The sequence below is a fragment of the Plecotus auritus genome (genome assembly GCF_963455305.1).
Source record: "Plecotus auritus genome assembly, chromosome: 9".
Taxonomy (NCBI): domain Eukaryota; kingdom Metazoa; phylum Chordata; class Mammalia; order Chiroptera; family Vespertilionidae; genus Plecotus; species Plecotus auritus.
In genome coordinates this window covers 18,312,782-18,329,215 of record NC_137783.1, presented here as the reverse complement: position 1 = coordinate 18,329,215, position 16,434 = coordinate 18,312,782, and the positions used below count along the sequence as shown (strand labels likewise).

Sequence of the window (16,434 nt, the reverse complement as noted above, 5' to 3'; positions counted from 1 at the left end):
AGGGAGCTCTTCTGCCATCTGCTGGGCCCTTTGGTTGTTTCGAGCTTGAAGAGTTTCAAAATCTCCTATTTACATTCCCCATGATCCCAGATGGGGCAGGAACATTCCCCATGATCCCAGGGCCTCCACTACTTCTAGGGACATCCTGAGTTGGCAGGGCCCTGATTTTCTCTGCAGTCAAGGACTTGACTTTGTGTCACCAGATACCTGACCTATCACAGCAGAGCAAGAATCAGCCATCAGCGCCACATCTGTGGACTCATCCATATCCTGGCCAGGCAACTGTTTCCTCCTAAAGCAGTGGTTGGCAAACTGCGGCTCGCGAAGCCACATGCGGCTCATGAGCTGCGGTTTGCCGCTCTGTTGACTAATGAGCTTGCCGACCACTGTCCTAAGGGAACCATTCCATTTCAGATGCACTAGCCTCTGAGCACAGATGCTGCCTGTAGTCCCATCACTTGAAGTGACACTCAGAGAGTCTGGGTGGCTGACCTTCTGGATTGGTGGGAGGAATAGCCATTAACACACTATGGCATCTTGTCCCTGGGTCTCAGATCGTTGGTGTCTGCACTGAGGAACTCCACGCAGCCCAGCAGTGGAATGGGCAGGGTATCCTGGAGCTGCTGCGGATGGTGCCCATGTGAGTACATCCCCTCCCTATGAGGTGGGTGCCTGGCTTCCCAGGCCTGGGGGTGGGACTCCCTTCTTCCCCCACATGTGGGCTTCCCCTTACATTGCTGTTCAGGCACTGGCTTTTCACATCAGGGCTTCCTGACAACTCACTCCCTGATGGCCCCCGACCACTAACCATGAGTGTTCTGGGCCTGGGGCAGCAAGCAGGGCAGGCTGTAGGCCCAGCCCAGACCCTCCTGCCCCCTTTCTTTATCCACAGCGCTGGCGGCCCCTGGCTGATAACTGACATGCGGAGGGGAGAGACCATATTTGAGATCGATCCACACCTGCAAGTATGTCTTGAGTGAGGAAAACCTTTCTAGCACACTGTGCCTAGGCCTCTTCCAAATAACACTGGCTTTCATCCTGGGAAAACAAGGAGCTTTATTTGTGAGTGAGTGGCATATGGCATGATTTGGAACTTGTCCCCTGAATTCTGCAGAGTGCATAAGGGAGCAGAGATTTCAGACCAGGAAAACTGGTCTCAGACGCATGTATTTTTGAATTTTAAAAGGATACTTTTATTGTATGCAAATCACATATCAATAAACCTGACGTTCAAAAATATGAACGCTAGCAACTAAATAATAGTGGATATTGCTTGCCCAGTATTCACCTTCCCACTTCCCCCCCTTCTATAAAGAACATAGACTTTCTTTCAGGAAGCCATCCCACCACTGTCACCAATATCCTATAACAGACAGAATAGGTGATGTCACAGCCATGTTGCAGTGGGGAGTCCTGATTGGTCTAATGATCTTATCCCCTTTCTAGATACATTTTCATCTTGACCAGTCAGATCCAAGCTCCTTCCCTGGGTAGGCTGGAATTTATTGATGTGTAAAGGAAGTCTTTATACACACACGCCTGCAGTTGCCCACTCATGTGGCCTGGCTGTATAGAGTTTCAGTGTCATCTTTGATTTTTTAGAAGAAACACTCTTTTTTGCAGGCAGGTGAATTTTGAAAGCCACATAGAGCCTAACTTCCTTTCTTACTGGTTGCTTTTGAAGCAGGAGCAGCAGATAGCTATAATGTGCCTGGCATGTGTCTACCTCTACTTTCCCCCAGCCAGTTGCAGGTTATTGCTTCTGTGAAAATCTGGTAGGACACAGGCAGCTGTCAGGAGTTACTATACATGTCCTCTAGGAGGGATAAGAGGTGGCAGGGAAGAGGTAGACACATAGCCAGCACTCCCTGCGTTCTTTACTGCAGACCTGTGAGTTCTTGGGTAGAAACCCTGCTCATTCACAGATGATGCTCCTCTATTTTCCTAGTGCCTTTAACACTGAAGTTTTCAAATTGCTGCCAGGATCCTCTGTAATCTATACTTTAAACTTGGTTTCCTTGTAACTTCTGCTGCTTATGCAAGAACCAGGAACCACCAAGGGTATGTTTCCCTAAACCCTTGTACTACAGCCACACTGGATTCAGCATGGGACACTGTGGGCTGTTGTTTTACCCCATCATAAGTGCCAAGTATTGAGAAAGAACCTGGTCCTTTGAACTAATAGGGTAAGCAACCTATCATTTCCTGCATGCCAAGAATAGTTCTCTTCCTAATCTCTAGGCTCCCCCCCTCAACCAGCTAGCAGGACCAAGAGTACATAGGAGGTTTTTTTTATTTTTTTAATATATTTTTATTGATTCAGAGAGGAAGGGAGAGGAAGAGAGAGAAAGAAACATCAGTGATGAGAGAATCATTGATCGGCTGCCTCCTGCATGCACCACACTGGGGATGGAGCCCACAACCTGGGCATGTACCCTGACTAGGAATCAAACCATGACTCTTCTGGTTCATAGGTCAATGCTCAACCACTGAACCACACTGGCCAGGCCCTAGAGGTCTTTAAAAGTAAGCAGGCGGCCCTAGGTGGTTTGGCTCAGTGGATATAGCATCGGCCTACGGACTGAAGGATCCCTGGTTTGATTTGGTCAAGGGCATGTACCTCGGTTGCAGGCTCTTCCCTGGCCTGGGCCCTGGTCAGGACTCATGCAGGGGGCAACTAATCGATGTGCTTTTCTCACATCGATATTTCTCTCTGTCGTTCCCTCTCTCTTCCACTCTCTCTAGTAATCAATGGAAAAATATCCTTGGGTGATGATTAAAAAATAATAATAATAATGAAAGTAAGCAGGCAGACCTTGATGAGAAAGTCCAGCTTTTTTTCTGGTGACTCTGTGCCAAGTGGGAACTCCTCCGTGCTCATGTGTGCCAGTCGGGCCTGCTTGCAAGTGGTTCATTTTAGAGTTGGCTCCTGTTTCTTTGCTCCAAGCTCTACCACTGGGTAGCTGTGTGCCTAAACAAGTCCCTTAACTTCTCTAGGTATTAACTCTTTCTTTTTTACTTATAAAGTAAGTGGTCTTAGCTAGTTGAGCCAAGAGGTATTCTTAGCTTTTTGCTTCAGTAAGGGGCTTTAGGGTGGCCACTAGAGAGAGGGGAAAAGTCAGACTCTACCCTGAGCAAACTAGGGCCCACATGCTCCTGCCTAGAGCACAGAGCTGCTCCCTTCATCAGCCTGTCCCTGTCACTGCTCAGAAGCCCAACTTTGCCCATGCTAGTGCTAGCACTGGAAAGGAGGAGAGTGTGATTGATGAGAGGGAGGCATACAGAGCAAGGCCTGGTCTCAAGAAAAAGGACCTTACTAGTATGTAAGCTTACCTTGTGCTTCCCCACATAGGCTCCCTGGCCCATCAGCAGCCACATGGTGCCTGTGGAGGCCTGGGGAGAAGGGTGTGCAGACTCTTACTGAGGTGCTCACTCAGGAGCTTTGTTTGGCCCACATGGTTGTTTATGAGCAAGATTATTAGAGCCTTCCAGATGACCTTTAATCCAAAGCCCAACATCACAGAACTATGTTTTACCAGAAACCCCAGGGTGGGGTGTTTGGGCATGACTCTTCCTCAAGGCCATTTGGCAAGGCCATTTGGAGGGTGTTTGGACTCAACAGTGCCAAGGCCTGCACAAAGGCAGGGCCTCAGGTGAGGTCTGCAGATGGACACTGACCTCCAGGCACCCATTTCATTCCAAGAAACAGAAAAGAAACTTCATCAAGAGTCTTTTGTCAAACAAGTTAGCAGTGCAGGAAGTCCCGCCCTTCTGCTCTGTGGTGGCACTTCACTGTGACGACACCCCCTGCTGTTAGAAGAGGAAACTGCTGATGTGGAGCCAGGGAGAAGTTGATCTGAGTCCTGGCCTCTCGCACCTGTGCCAGCTTCCATCCTGTTCTCTGTTGTAGCAACTGAGGAGGTTCTTCCTGGATCATGGGAAGAGAGGAAGGACTGTGCTTTTCCTCAGGGAAATACTTCCTGGTTCTGCCACATTAGCAACACAGGCCTGCATGGTTGAGCAGAGCCGAGGCTTTGAAACAGGTGTGAAGGTCTTTTTAATGAAGATTGATGATAGAAGAGAAGCTTCTCTTGGGATTTTTCTTCTTCCTGGCTTCCCCTAATCCCTGGTTACCCTGGAGGAGTCCATGGCTGGCAGAGACGGCTGTGTGTTAATAACCAGAGATCCTGCTCTTCTAGCACTTGTCCCATGCTCAGCACCTACAAGGGCTCAGTAAATACTGGAGAGGTGGTGTTGATCTTGGGCCATCGGTTCGCTGAAGGAACTCTGGCTCTTTGGTTCTTTCTAAGCAGGAGAGAGTTGACAAAGGCATCGAGACGGACGGCTCCAATCTAAGCGGTGTCAGTGCCAAGTGTGCCTGGGATGACCTGAGCCAGCCCCCTGAGGATGATGAAGACAGCCGGAGCATCTGCATAGGCACACAGCCCCGGCGGCTCTCTGGCAAAGGTAGGAGCCCTCACCCGGCCTTTCTCCTCCTCTTTCCCCAAGCCTGGCTTTCAATCTCTGTAGGATGGGTCTCTGACATAAACAGCCCATTCAATAGTTTCTTTCCTGGCAGGACTTAAACAGCATATGAAGTCTTCCAGCAGGGTGGAATTAAGGGAGCGTTGCTGACCCATTTCTCCTGTTCCCTTTGTGTGTATTTCAAATGTACCACCAGCAGTGACCATTGTGTTTTAGATTTATCCCTTGCAATCTGAGGTCATGGAGGTGAGTGGAAGCCATAGAACAGTTACAGGAAAAGGCCACAGTCCACCCAAGTACAAGAGAACAAGCATCGGCCACCCATGGAATGGACTCAGGGCCCAGCTCTGGCCTGAAAGCCATGCCAGATCGAGGATCACTCTGGCCTCCAGCCTTAGACAAGAGAGGCCTGAGTGTGAGGCCAGCTTGCAAACTTCCCTGCCCCACTGTTCTGCAGATACAGTGCTAGGGGCTGTGGGCAGGGGACCCTGTGCCCATTACATTCCAGGTGAGGCCATGGAGAAGGAGGATATGGCTCTCTTGTTGGAAGCTCATCATGTTGGTCTTGGCTATAGAAACAGTTGTGGTTTTTAGTAAAGAGCATCCATAACTAACTCCAAAAGAAAAGCAGCCATTTACAAATATACAACTTCTTTTTCTGCTTCTTTTCTCTATTCCTCCACTTTTTTTTCATTTTTTGAAGAGTAAGATACCCACAGTCCTGAATAAAATGCCTACATATGTGATAGCACTTATGAAAGGTTTTCTTCCCATAAAGGACAATTTAAAACCCTAACACAAATATCTGACCCAGTTTGTTCTGATGGTGTGCCAAACCCATGGGAGGTTTCAAGAAAACGTATACAATTACTGGAATCATTCAGTACTTTTGACAAAAGAGGGAATTTAACGAGGAATTTACAGTCTTGTCCAAAATTTCACCATCATTGGATATTTTGTTTAATAAATCTTTATTCAGATTATTACAATTGTTCCTCTTTTTTCCCCCCCATAGCTCCCCTCCACCTGGTTCCCACCACACCCTCTGCCCTTACCCCTCTCCCCCACTGTCCTCATCCATAGGTGTACGATTTTTGTCCAGTCTCTTCCCGCACCTCCCACACCCCTTTCCCCCGAGAATTATCAGTCCACTCCCTTTCTATGCCCCTGATTCTATTATATTCACCAGTGTATTCTGTTCATCAGATTTTTTATTCACTTGATTTTTAGATTCACTTGTTGATAGATATGTATTAGTTGTTCATAATTTTTATCTTTACCTTTTTCTTCTTCTTCCTCTTCTTAAAGAATACCTTTCAGCATTTCATATAATACTGGTTTGGTGGTGATGATCTCCCTTAGCTTTTTCTTATCTGTGAAGCTCTTTATCTGACCTTCAATTCTGAATGATAGCTTTGCTGGGTAGAGTAATCTTAGTTGTAGGTTCTTGCTATTCATCACTTTGAATATTTCTTGCCACTCCCTTCTGGCCTGCATAGTTTCTGTTGAGAAATCAGCTGACAATTGAATGGGTGCTCCCTTGTAGGTAACTAACTGTTTTTCTCTTGCTGCTTTTAATATTTTCTCTTTGTCTTTTGCTCTTGGCATTTTAATGATGATGTGTCTTGGTGTGGTCCTCTTTGGATTCCTTTTGTTTGAGGTTCTCTGTGCTTCCTGGACTTGTAAGTCTATTTCTTTCACCAGGTGGGGGAAGTTTTCTGTCATTATTTCTTCAAATAGGTTTTCAGTATATTTGCTCTCTCTCTTCTTCTGGCACCCCCCTAATTCGGATGTTGGTATGCTTGAAGTTGTCCCAGAGGCTCCTTACACTATCTTCAAATTTTTGGGTTTTTCTTTTTACTTTTCCAGTTGGGTATTTTTTATTTCTTTGTATTTCAAATCTTTGACTTGATTCTTGTGATCCTCTAGTCTGCTGTTGGATCTCTGTATATTATTTTTTATTTCAGTCAGTGTATGCTTTATTTCTAGCTGGTCCTTTTTCATATCCTCGAGGGTCTTGCTAAATTTATTGGCCTTTTCTAGAAAATTCTTGAAAAACCTTATAACCATGGTTTTGAACTCTATATCCAGTCATTTGCTTTCCTCCATTTCTTTCATTTGTGATCTGTTTCTTTGTCTCCGCATTTTGGCTGCTTCCCTGAGTTGATAGAGTGGCTTTGTGTGCTAGGTGTCCTATAGGGCCCAGTGGCTCAGCCTTCCCAGTTACCTGAGGTGGACACTCTTGGTGCACCCCTTTGTGGGCTGTGTGCACAGTCTTGTTGTAGTTAAGCCTTGATTGTTGTTGGTATCACTGGGAGGAATTGACCTCCAGGCCAATTGGCTGTGAGGATCAGCTGTGTCTATGCTGGGAGAACTTCTGTGTTGTAGACACCCTTAGGAGACAAGCCTTGCAAAAGCCTCTGTGCTCAGCTTGGATGGGGCAGAGTCTCAGGGCGGAGCAGACAGCAATGGTTTCCCGTCAGCCCTGCCCTAAGAGGCCCCTGTGTCTCAGTGTCCCAAGGTAATCGCTGCAAGCACCTCTGAGAGAAAGCCACCCTCGAGTTTTGCCCGCTGCCAGACAGTCCAGTTTCTCCCCAAATGAGTCTGGGTCCCCAGAGTCTCGCCTGGAACTAGAGTTCAGAGCCGTCGGGAGCTTTTATCTCCCTCCCGATTGAGAAAGCTGCCGCGTACTCAGTTGCCAGCCCTCTCCACACGTGCGTGCCTCGGTACCTCTGCCTTCTGCAGTTCCTCTGAGTCTCAGTGTGCTTTTCTCTTTCCTGACAGTTCAGTTTCTCCCCGAACGAGTCTGGGTTCCCAGAGTCTTGCCCAGAACTGGAGTTCAGAGCCGTCGGGAGTTTTTGTCTCCCTCCCGGTTGAGAAAGCCAACTGCATACTCAGTTGTCAGCCCTCTTCGTGAGCATGCCTCGGTACCTCTGCCTTCTGCAGCTCCTCTGAGTCTCAGTGTGCTTTTCTCTTTCCTTCTAGTTGTAGAGTTTCCACTCAGCCAGCCTTACTGTGGTTCTGGATGATGTCCGTTTTGTCTTTTAGTTGTAGTTTTGAAATTGTTGTGCGAGGCAACAGTTTAGGTGTTTACCCATGCCGCCATCTTGGTTTCTCCTGGATATTTTTTTAATTATAAAAGTAATCCATGTTACTATAACAAGTCAAACCATTAGAAAAGTTAATAATCACCTTCATCATCCACTCCAAGCCCATCCTTTGAGCAGCCGATGTTTATTTGCTTTTTTGTATGTGTTTGTAGTTTGTGGAGGTAAGTCTTAGGCCAGAATATCAATATAGGGGATCAGACTAGTAGGCTTCACCCAAAGACCAGCAAAGCAACTTGCAAAGAAATAATCCCACCCAGGGACTCCTTTCTCATCTCTTGGCCTTTGCCAGACTCATGGAGAGGCAGGGTACCTGGGCCACGGGGAGATGACCTCAGCATTTCACTGACCCAGCCCACAGGAAAGGAGTGGCAGGACCAGATACCAGCTGGCCACCCATAATCCAGAAATGTGTGTAAGAGACACTTTACCATTCATGGCAGGGCACTTGCAGCCCTTACTGGCACCCATTTCAGAGGGCAGAATCTGTGGATGGTCTTGGGAGTCACTGCCTGGAACTATGTTAAAGTTAGAGCTGGAGCCTAACTTCAGGAAGGGAAAGGACAGTGGAAAAGAGCCCTGTCTTGGAGGCCACCCTTGTCTTCTACAAGAATGGCCTCTTCAGCTCTAACCGGTTTGGCTCAGTGGATAGAGCGTCAGCCTGCGGACTGAAGGGTCCCAGGTTCGATTCCAGTCAAGGGCATGTACCTTGGTTGCAGGCACATCCCCAGTAGGGGGTGTGCAGGAGGCAGCTGATCGATGTTTCCCTCTCATCGATGTTTCTGGCTCTCTAGCCCTCTCCCTTCCTCTCTGTAATAAATCAGTAAAATATATTAAAAAAAAAAAGAATGGTCTCTTCAGACCAAAAGTTTTTTGAGAGCATAATGCTTTGTCAGCCCTGTGTCCTCACACTGCACCCACTCAGATCGCACAGCTGATGCCTAAAGCAGGCTCAGGAGGCCTTCATGGGGGCCTTTCCCCAGCATATCTACAGAACCAGGTTTCAAGGGCCGGGTTGGGGGATCTGGGAGTCCAAAGGACCACCAGACAACTTAGTGGTGTTGTTGCAGACACGGAGCAGATCCGGGAGACCCTGAGGAGAGGACTTGAGATCAACAGCAAACCTGTCCTTCCACCAATCAACCCTCAGCGGCAGAATGGCCTCACCCATGACCGGGCCCCGTAAGTTCCCTACCACAGAGGGGGTTAGTACTGGGACCTGTTGACAGTTTTGTCCTGAAGGGCCTGTTTCTGTGGCTTGCATGAGAGAGAACAATGCTGATAGCCCTTGCTGGATGGGCCCAGGGTCTGGGGAATACGGATCTGTGGGTCATAGATAGGAAAGGGCCTCAGAGGGGACCCAGCGGAGCAGGAATATAAACATTAGTAAATATTTATATGGGCTGTGTGAGCAGACGGGAGGCCAAATTGGGGCAAAATCTGAGTTGGGGCCTCCCAGCCTTGTGGGAGCCCATTGTGCTGAGCACGGCTCCCCCTTATCTCAGCCTCGACCAGAGTTGCCCTTCCTTCCTTCCTGGAGCCTGGTCTCCGGCTGATAGCTGCAACCCCAGGGGCCTCACTGTCTGGCCAGCCCCATACTGGACGCCTGCTACTGAGGCCCTTCTTCCTGCCTCCCTTCCATGGGGCCCATGGAAGGGAAGTCCCTTGCAGGCCTCTGCTGCCTGTCCAGGGGCCTCCATAGCCCTTGGGAGAGACTGTGGCCACCTCAAGGTCAGATCTGTTTCCTGCTGACCTCTTTTCCTCTGAGAGGGGACAAATGGTGGGTAGGGCTGGAGCTGGGCACCCCCCTCTGCTTTTAGTCCCGGGGCAGCTCTAGGGAATAGCTGCTGGCAGGGGATACCTGGGAGCTGGCAGGCCAGAGCAGGAACCTGGCCTGCCAGGGAGGAAGTTGCTGTGCTCTGAACTAAAAAGCAAGCAGCTCACTCCTACAAGACCAGTGTAATCTGTCCTTCTTCTAAAAAGTCTTTATTACACACTTGCTGTGTGGCAGGCTCAAGACCCAGGGGTCCATCTGGGCTAAAGGTTCTTTTAGGGACACATGAACAATTTAATTAATTAACTAACTAACTAACTAACTAACTAATTGGTGTGAGTCTGGCTGTCTGTGCAATTTTTTTAGAAATAGATACTTCTTTCTTTTCTAGCTCCAGATGCTCATCCACAAGCCCCAGGAGTGGTAGTGATTTAATACACTGCAGAAAAGACAAGTCAGCATCATCAGGAGTAGTTAGGGGGGCGGGCTTCTCAGAGGAGGAAGAACATGAGCTATGGACCCTGAAGGCAACCTGGAATTGTAACAAGTAGGGAAGGAGCTGACAGGGATGGAGCAGGGAGGCCTAGCTAGTTAAAGTTAGTGCTACGTGCTGGGAGCAGATTATGGAGTAGAGAGAGTTGCTCTGGGGACAGGCCTGCCCAAGAGGGCTCACCATGCAGAAGCCATGAGAACTGAGCTCTTTGGCAAGTGCCAGGAGAAGCCTCCACCGCCGCCTCAGAGCAGTTTTCAACTCCAGCCAGTAGGTTTCTCTAGCCAGCTCCCCTGAAGTAGCTGGCTTGAGGCACCATGATCTTCCCTTGGCAGCAGCAGATGGCCAGGCTGGGTTGTGTGGCATCTGGAGCCTCTCCACCTGTGAATCTGGACCCTGTCCTAGGCCACACTCCTTGTGCCCTGAGCTTGGCTTCTAGGCCCCCAAGCCCTGGTGATAGGCCTGGAGGTACTTTAAGGCTTAAAGGCTCAAGCAGATTGCCTGTAGCTTGCAGACAGTCTTAGCCCAGATGGCCCTTCCAGCTCTGGAAGGTTCAGCTTTCTAGGCAAAAGGGCAGGGACTCCTGTGGAGACACCCCACTTGCCCCTCTTGTATAGCTGATATAGGTCTGAGGTCTCACTTCCTGTCTTGGGTATACTTCTGGCTGGTATGTGCCCCAGACATTGCAAGGAGGCACAAGTCTTTGGGTTTCTGGATGCACACCGCTCCTTCAGACTGGGCAGTGGGCATCAGATCTGGTCCGAGGGCTGTCTGTAGACACAAGACAGAGGCTGCAGCCTCCACCCTTTGACCTGAGTTTGCTGAGCTACAGAGAGATGGGTAGGAATAGACCAGAGGTGCCGGCTCTCTGGTATCTCCCTTTCCTGCAGCTCAGGTACCAAGTGATGTCTCCCAAGAGCCAGAATCTGCAGTTTGGAGGGAATTGGAACCTTTCCTCTGAGATTCTCAGTGCCGATTACTAATTTGTTAACAATTGGTTGAGAAATGGTTCCTCCTCCTCTGCCAAGAATATTTTCCAACACACGCCTCAAGTCTCTCAAGACTCTGGCTTCCTATTATCTCATGATCAATGATGATGGACTTGGTTCAGATAAGCAACACAGTTGTAATATTGTGCTTCCCACTCTGGGACTTGACCCCATTTCAGATAACCACATGGCTTGCAACTGAGAAAGCCGACCCCAAATGTGTTGGCACCAGTGTTTGCTCCTCCCTGGGAGGAGGCGGGGAGCAACCAGCACGAACCTTATTGTGTCTACACGTCTGATTTTCCTTTAGTCAGGCTCTCTGGGCTGGGGCATTCAGATGCATGGGCTTCCTGGGTCTGAATGTGGCCTGCGGAAGCTGCAGTTCAGAGGAGCTGATGGAGCCCGGACATTGGCAGCTGGGCCCTGGCCTACCTGGGGAATCAGGTACTTGCTCTTTTCATGCCTCAGTAGCAACTAATATGTGCCAGGTGATGTTCCAAGTACTTTATAGCATCTGAATTTAGCTCATCCTCATAGTCACTCTATGAAATAGATAATCTTGTAGATGAGGAAACTGAGGTACAGAGAGGCTAATGAGCAACTTGCTCACGGTTATAAAAGGGTGGAGCTTATGGCAGGCTATTAGCCATTAATACAGTGTGATCTTCCTCACCCCATGATTGGGGATCCTGTGAGGGACACACAAGACTGTGTCTCTGAGGTGGTAACCCTCACTGATGGCTCTTATCTAACTAGTTGGAGCACAAATAGCGACCTTTCACATGACATCAAGAGCAAGGCTAAATCCTGGAGTTAGAAGCTTACTCTGCATATTTAACCCTAGAGAGGACATTCTGGGTTAGGGTTAAATATGCACAGTAAGGCTCCTGCTTCCAAATCCCAGAAATAACGAGCTGTGTCTATGTCATAATTGGCTCATTTATACCAGAGCTACTTTTTGACACAGAGCCTTTTCTTCATGCTCAGAAACAAAACCAACCCTATCTGTGGCTCCTCCACCACCTCAGAGGTTAGAGATTTCTTTCTTCCTTCCTTGAGGCCTTACTTCCTGCTTCCCAGAAAGGCAGACCCCTCTGGGCAACCTGCTCCTCTCCCACTAGTCCTTGCCAGCCCTCCACCCACCGCCTTCCGGGAAAGGAGAGTCCTTAGCCCTCTTTGGGGCTTCTTCCAGCATTTCACAACCCTTGCATTCCAGCCGTGAAATTTATATCTGGCTTTCCCCAAGATGATCAGTTGAGAAAAGCCTCCTTGGGCTTGGCTGGCACCTTCCTTCCCACTGCCTGCCCGAGTGAGTTTAGGAAGCATGAGAAACAGTTCCTTTGTGCCACTAAGGAGAGCCTAGCTTAGAGACGGCGCCTGCCAACACTTGTACGAACCTGGTGGGAAAAGTCACTGGGCGTCTTCCCTGTCTGAGGTTGCCGGTTAAACATGCAGTTCTGCGGAATCTGGCCTTAGCTCCCAGCCTCCTACAGTGCGTCGGAGGATGTGAGTGTCCGGTGCATCATGTGAGGAGTGCATCATGTGCGTTTCTATTAACTGTTACTCTGATGCTGCAGCAGTGTCCCAGGATCTCCCCCTCCCTCTGCCAGTGACTCACTGAGGTGGGGGGACCTTTCGGGAGCTTAGGGGTCAATATCCTCCCAGAGAGGGACTCAGGTGTGTGTGTATACACAGGTTCCTGACTGTGGGAAAAACTCTTTGTAGCTGAGGCACCTTCAAAAAACAAACTAACCATCCTTGCTAATCCAAGTTTCTTGGTCTTCTGGACTTGCACCAATAGTTTTTAAGGTGTGGTGTGTTTTTTTCCCTTTTTGCCTTAATTTCCCAGAGAATTAAAGTTTTGAATTCTGTTGTGACATTCTCAGCTGCACCCTCCCTCCAGCACGGACACACATACCCACACATAAATTTCTCTCCACTTTTATGGGTATTTCTGCTCCCATTTGTTTGGCCTCCTGGGTGGGGTGACCTTGCTGCCTCTCTTCCCGAATCTTGAATAGCTTGTGACCTGTCTAGGGAGTCATCCTTTAGGAAAAAATGTGTTTTGTTTTGCTCATCCTCAAAGCCATGAATGATAATTAGGAGAAGAAAATATCTATTTTGCATCCAGTGAGCTGGGTGAAAGAAGGTGAGTTTCCATCTGGGAAAACAGCTGGGCTGTTGCTATTGCTGCTCACACGCAGGGCGGTCTTCAGTAACCCTGTTCTAAGGGGTCTATGGCATCAATGCAGTGGCCAGCCTGGAGCCTGCATCTGTCACATTGTCTTCCCTCATCCCTCCCTGGCTCAGGAAGTATAGTTTTTTCACTGGAGAGAAAAACCCAGAAAGAAACAGGCTGCTCTCGGGGTCTTTGCCAGGCCCCGCAGAGCTGAGGAGGACAGACCCAGGCCTCTGTGATGTACGTGTGCGTGCTGATTGCCTGCCTTTATTTGCTTTTCTCAGAAATACGTGTTTGGAAGGGTAAAACAAGGTGTTCCACAGCAAATCCGGCTCAGTGAATTGGTTTGAACTCCATTCTCTGCTCCACTTCCCCACAGAGATGAAGCCATGCTCATTGTTGACTCCCCAGCCATGTTCATGGCCAGCCCATTGAATTCCCCATCCAAAATACATCCCCTCATCCTCAAGTTGCACAATCGGGAGTATTTTTATCACCCATCCTTGATAGTCATTGTCACCCAACACTTCAGCAGCGAGTCACTTCTCCAGAGAAGGGAAAAGGAAGGCTCAAAGGTGAGAGCTGGAGAGAGGAAATGACTCAGTGTCTCACAGAATGGGAAGCCAAGGGCTCTGGCTAAAGTGGGCTCCTTCAGGAAAGCAGGGGTCCTATTTGCCCACCCAAGTCAGAGCCCAGGCTGGGATGGAGGTCTTTGGTGCCCAGAGAGGTTGACTGTTAGTTAAGGAATCCCTTAATATAAGTTTTCTCATTCTGTCTTCTGCTACACTGTGTCCCACTGTTCTGTTATCACATTCCATACTTGGAATAGTCACAGTGAAAAGACTGCTTCTTATCATTTGGTTATTGGTTTACCAATGCCCTGCCTTTTACTACTGGTCTTGTCCCCATCAGAGAATTTCTCAGAATGACCAGATTGAGACTTTTGCTTAACAGTAATTGTGGAGGTGAGGTGAGCTGGTGCCCTCATCCCCACCCATACCCTGTTCTAGTCCCGCCCTGAAGACAGGTCTACAAGCAGTTCTTTCTCTGGAAAGTTCAGAGCTTTCGTCAGCAATCTGAAAGCAAAAGGAATAATCTCCCAGGCTACACGCAGAATGCAGAGATTGGGCTGGGCTCAGCAGGCCAAACCCACTTCACTTCTGAATAGTTGCCAACCCTGATGCCCTGGTTCCCACTCTGGGCAAACCCAAGGAGAAGGCCCCAAGTCGTGTGGCTAGTGTATACGTCACCACTGTCATGGGACTGGGATTGTGGCTGAAAGGAGCCTTGGTGTTGGGCTCCTCTTGTGGCCACGCCTGCTGCCACTGATAGAATGTAACCAGTGTCCCGGGGTGAAAGTGGAAAAATGAAGACTTTTCAATCTGAAGAAACCAGGGTGGAGAAGAAAATGGATAAGGATCTGTCAGTGTGTAGAGCGCGGGCAGGGTGAACAGGGGCATGTGCTGTAAACTATACAGCACTAGAAATCAGGAGCCTTATCTGAACACTGGAGGGAGATGGTATTTTTGGATATGTAAAAAGTCACCTTATGCAGTGGGAAGTGTAAATATAGAATGTGTTATGTAGACAGGTGGTAAAGGGGAAATGAATGGAAAGATTTAGATCAATTCCTGAATTACCAAGGTGTGCCTCTAAGCTATCTCATCAATCTCCCCTTGGTGCTCCCAATACAGGAGGAATCCTAGGCTAAATAGGTTTTTGTGGCCAAGCAGGCAGTTTTTATTGAGCATTGCCATGTGCCAGGCCCTGTGTGTGAGCTGCTGTTGTCCTCATTTTATAAATTAGAGCATGGAGGCCTAGCTGTATTATATAACTCACCTAGGGTCAATAAACTGGGAATAAGGGTCAGAGCCAAGATTTGAACGTTGGGTTGTTTGACTTCAGATCCAGGCCTCTTCACCACTGGATACTGCCTGTAAAAGAGGATAAAAGTGGGGTAACTGCCTGCCAAGTCCCAGGAAAAAATAACTGGAAAGAAGGCCATGGAAGTCTACATACCAATGCACAGAGTAAATGTGGTATTTTAGTTTGCCTGAAACCCAAGAGGGTGGCAGGTTAGAGGAGGGGGACCATTGGGCTCAGAGAAACATACTGAAAAATAAAGTAAAAGATGCTGGAGTATGTGCTCCATTGAAATGAGTGGGGAGACATATGGGGTACAGGAAATGGGATCCAACAAGAAAGAGACAAGAGGAGCCCCCCGGGTGAAGGTGAAGAGTGGTCCCATGATGACAGACAGCTGTGCTGCAAGAACAGAGGCAGCCAGTTTGGACTGGAGCAGTTTGGGAGGATCCTCTGGAGAAATGTCTCTAAGAAGATAATATCCTATCTAATAAAAGAGTAATATGCAAATCGACTGTCACTCCAACACAAGATGGCTGCCCCCATGTGGACACAAGATGGCCGCCACAAGATGATCAGCAGGGGAGGGCAGTTGGGAGGGACCAGGCCTGCAAGAGAGGGCAGTTGGGGGTGATCAAGCCTGCAGGGGAGGGCAGTTAGGGGTGACCAAGCTGGCAGAGGAGGGAAGTTGGGGGCGGGACCAGGCCTGCAGGGGAGGGCAGTTAGGGGTGACCAGGACTGCAGGGGAGGGCAGTTAGGGGCAATCAGGCTGGCAAGGGAGCAGTTAGGCATCAGGCTGGCAGGGGAGTGGTTAGGGGGTGATCAGGCTGGCAGGCAGAAGTGGTTAGGGGCAATCAGGAAGGCAGGCAGGCGAGCACTTGGGAGCCAGCAGTCCTGGATTGTAAGAGGGATGTCTGGTAGGATCGGGCCTAAACGGGCAGTCGGACATCCCTCAAGGGGTGCCAGATTGGAGAGGATGCAGGCTGGGCTGAGGTTCCCCCCCTCCCATGCACAAATTTCATGCACTGGACCTCTAGTTGATAAATACTTGATGTATTTGAATCCCTTAGAAGAATCTGTAGACCATTGGTAGTTAGTTTAGAATTCATTTGGTAATAAACACATTGAAAACCAAGACAGTAAATCCAAGAAAAATTACATCAGAAAGGAAGAGTAATCATAGTATACTACATGACTCAGTTGTAAACAGCATTCGGTATAGTATAACAATGTAAACACTTAGTAACGATTCAAACAAGATTACAATACACTTATCCTGGGAAGATGGGAAGGTGGGGTGGGGGGATGGAAGAGTACTAAAAGCTCATCTTCCATATTGGGAAGTCAATAGGTAAAGCCTGAAAGGGAATACCCGGAATTAGAAATAAAGCATATTAGAAATATTGAGGAAAATACCAAAAGAATCAGCTAACAGATGAAAGTGGTTGTTTCTGAGGAGGGGATAGTGGGAAGACTGCTGACTACTGTAATAAACCTTACTTACAGAACTATTTGACTCTTTAACCTTTATAAAGAAAAGTCAAAGA

At 48.5% G+C, this 16,434-nt stretch overlaps 1 protein-coding gene and 1 long non-coding RNA gene across 4 annotated transcripts in view; one reads left to right on the top strand and one right to left on the bottom strand.

The window, feature by feature from the left end:
• Positions 1 to 16,434, top strand: part of SUFU (SUFU negative regulator of hedgehog signaling) — a 95,993-nt gene that overhangs the window by 56,506 nt on the left and 23,053 nt on the right. For 2 of the 3 annotated variants that reach the window (XR_013961597.1, XM_080687232.1), the window contains exons 5-8: positions 555 to 640; positions 893 to 965; positions 4,311 to 4,467; positions 8,663 to 8,774. Coding sequence is in view for 2 of the 3 variants with exons in the window: in XM_080687232.1 (XP_080543358.1) it covers positions 555 to 640; positions 893 to 965; positions 4,311 to 4,467; positions 8,663 to 8,774 (428 nt within the window). In the remaining variant the exon portion in view is untranslated. The remainder of the gene's footprint in view (positions 1 to 554; positions 641 to 892; positions 966 to 4,310; positions 4,468 to 8,662; positions 8,775 to 16,434) is intronic. The other variant, XM_080687233.1, reaches the window with a different exon arrangement.
• LOC308257495 overlaps positions 14,746 to 16,434 on the bottom strand; it is a 30,914-nt gene continuing 29,225 nt past the window's right edge. Inside the window, exon 4 of the long non-coding RNA XR_013961598.1 lies at positions 14,746 to 14,958. This is a non-coding gene — a long non-coding RNA (uncharacterized lncRNA). The remainder of the gene's footprint in view (positions 14,959 to 16,434) is intronic.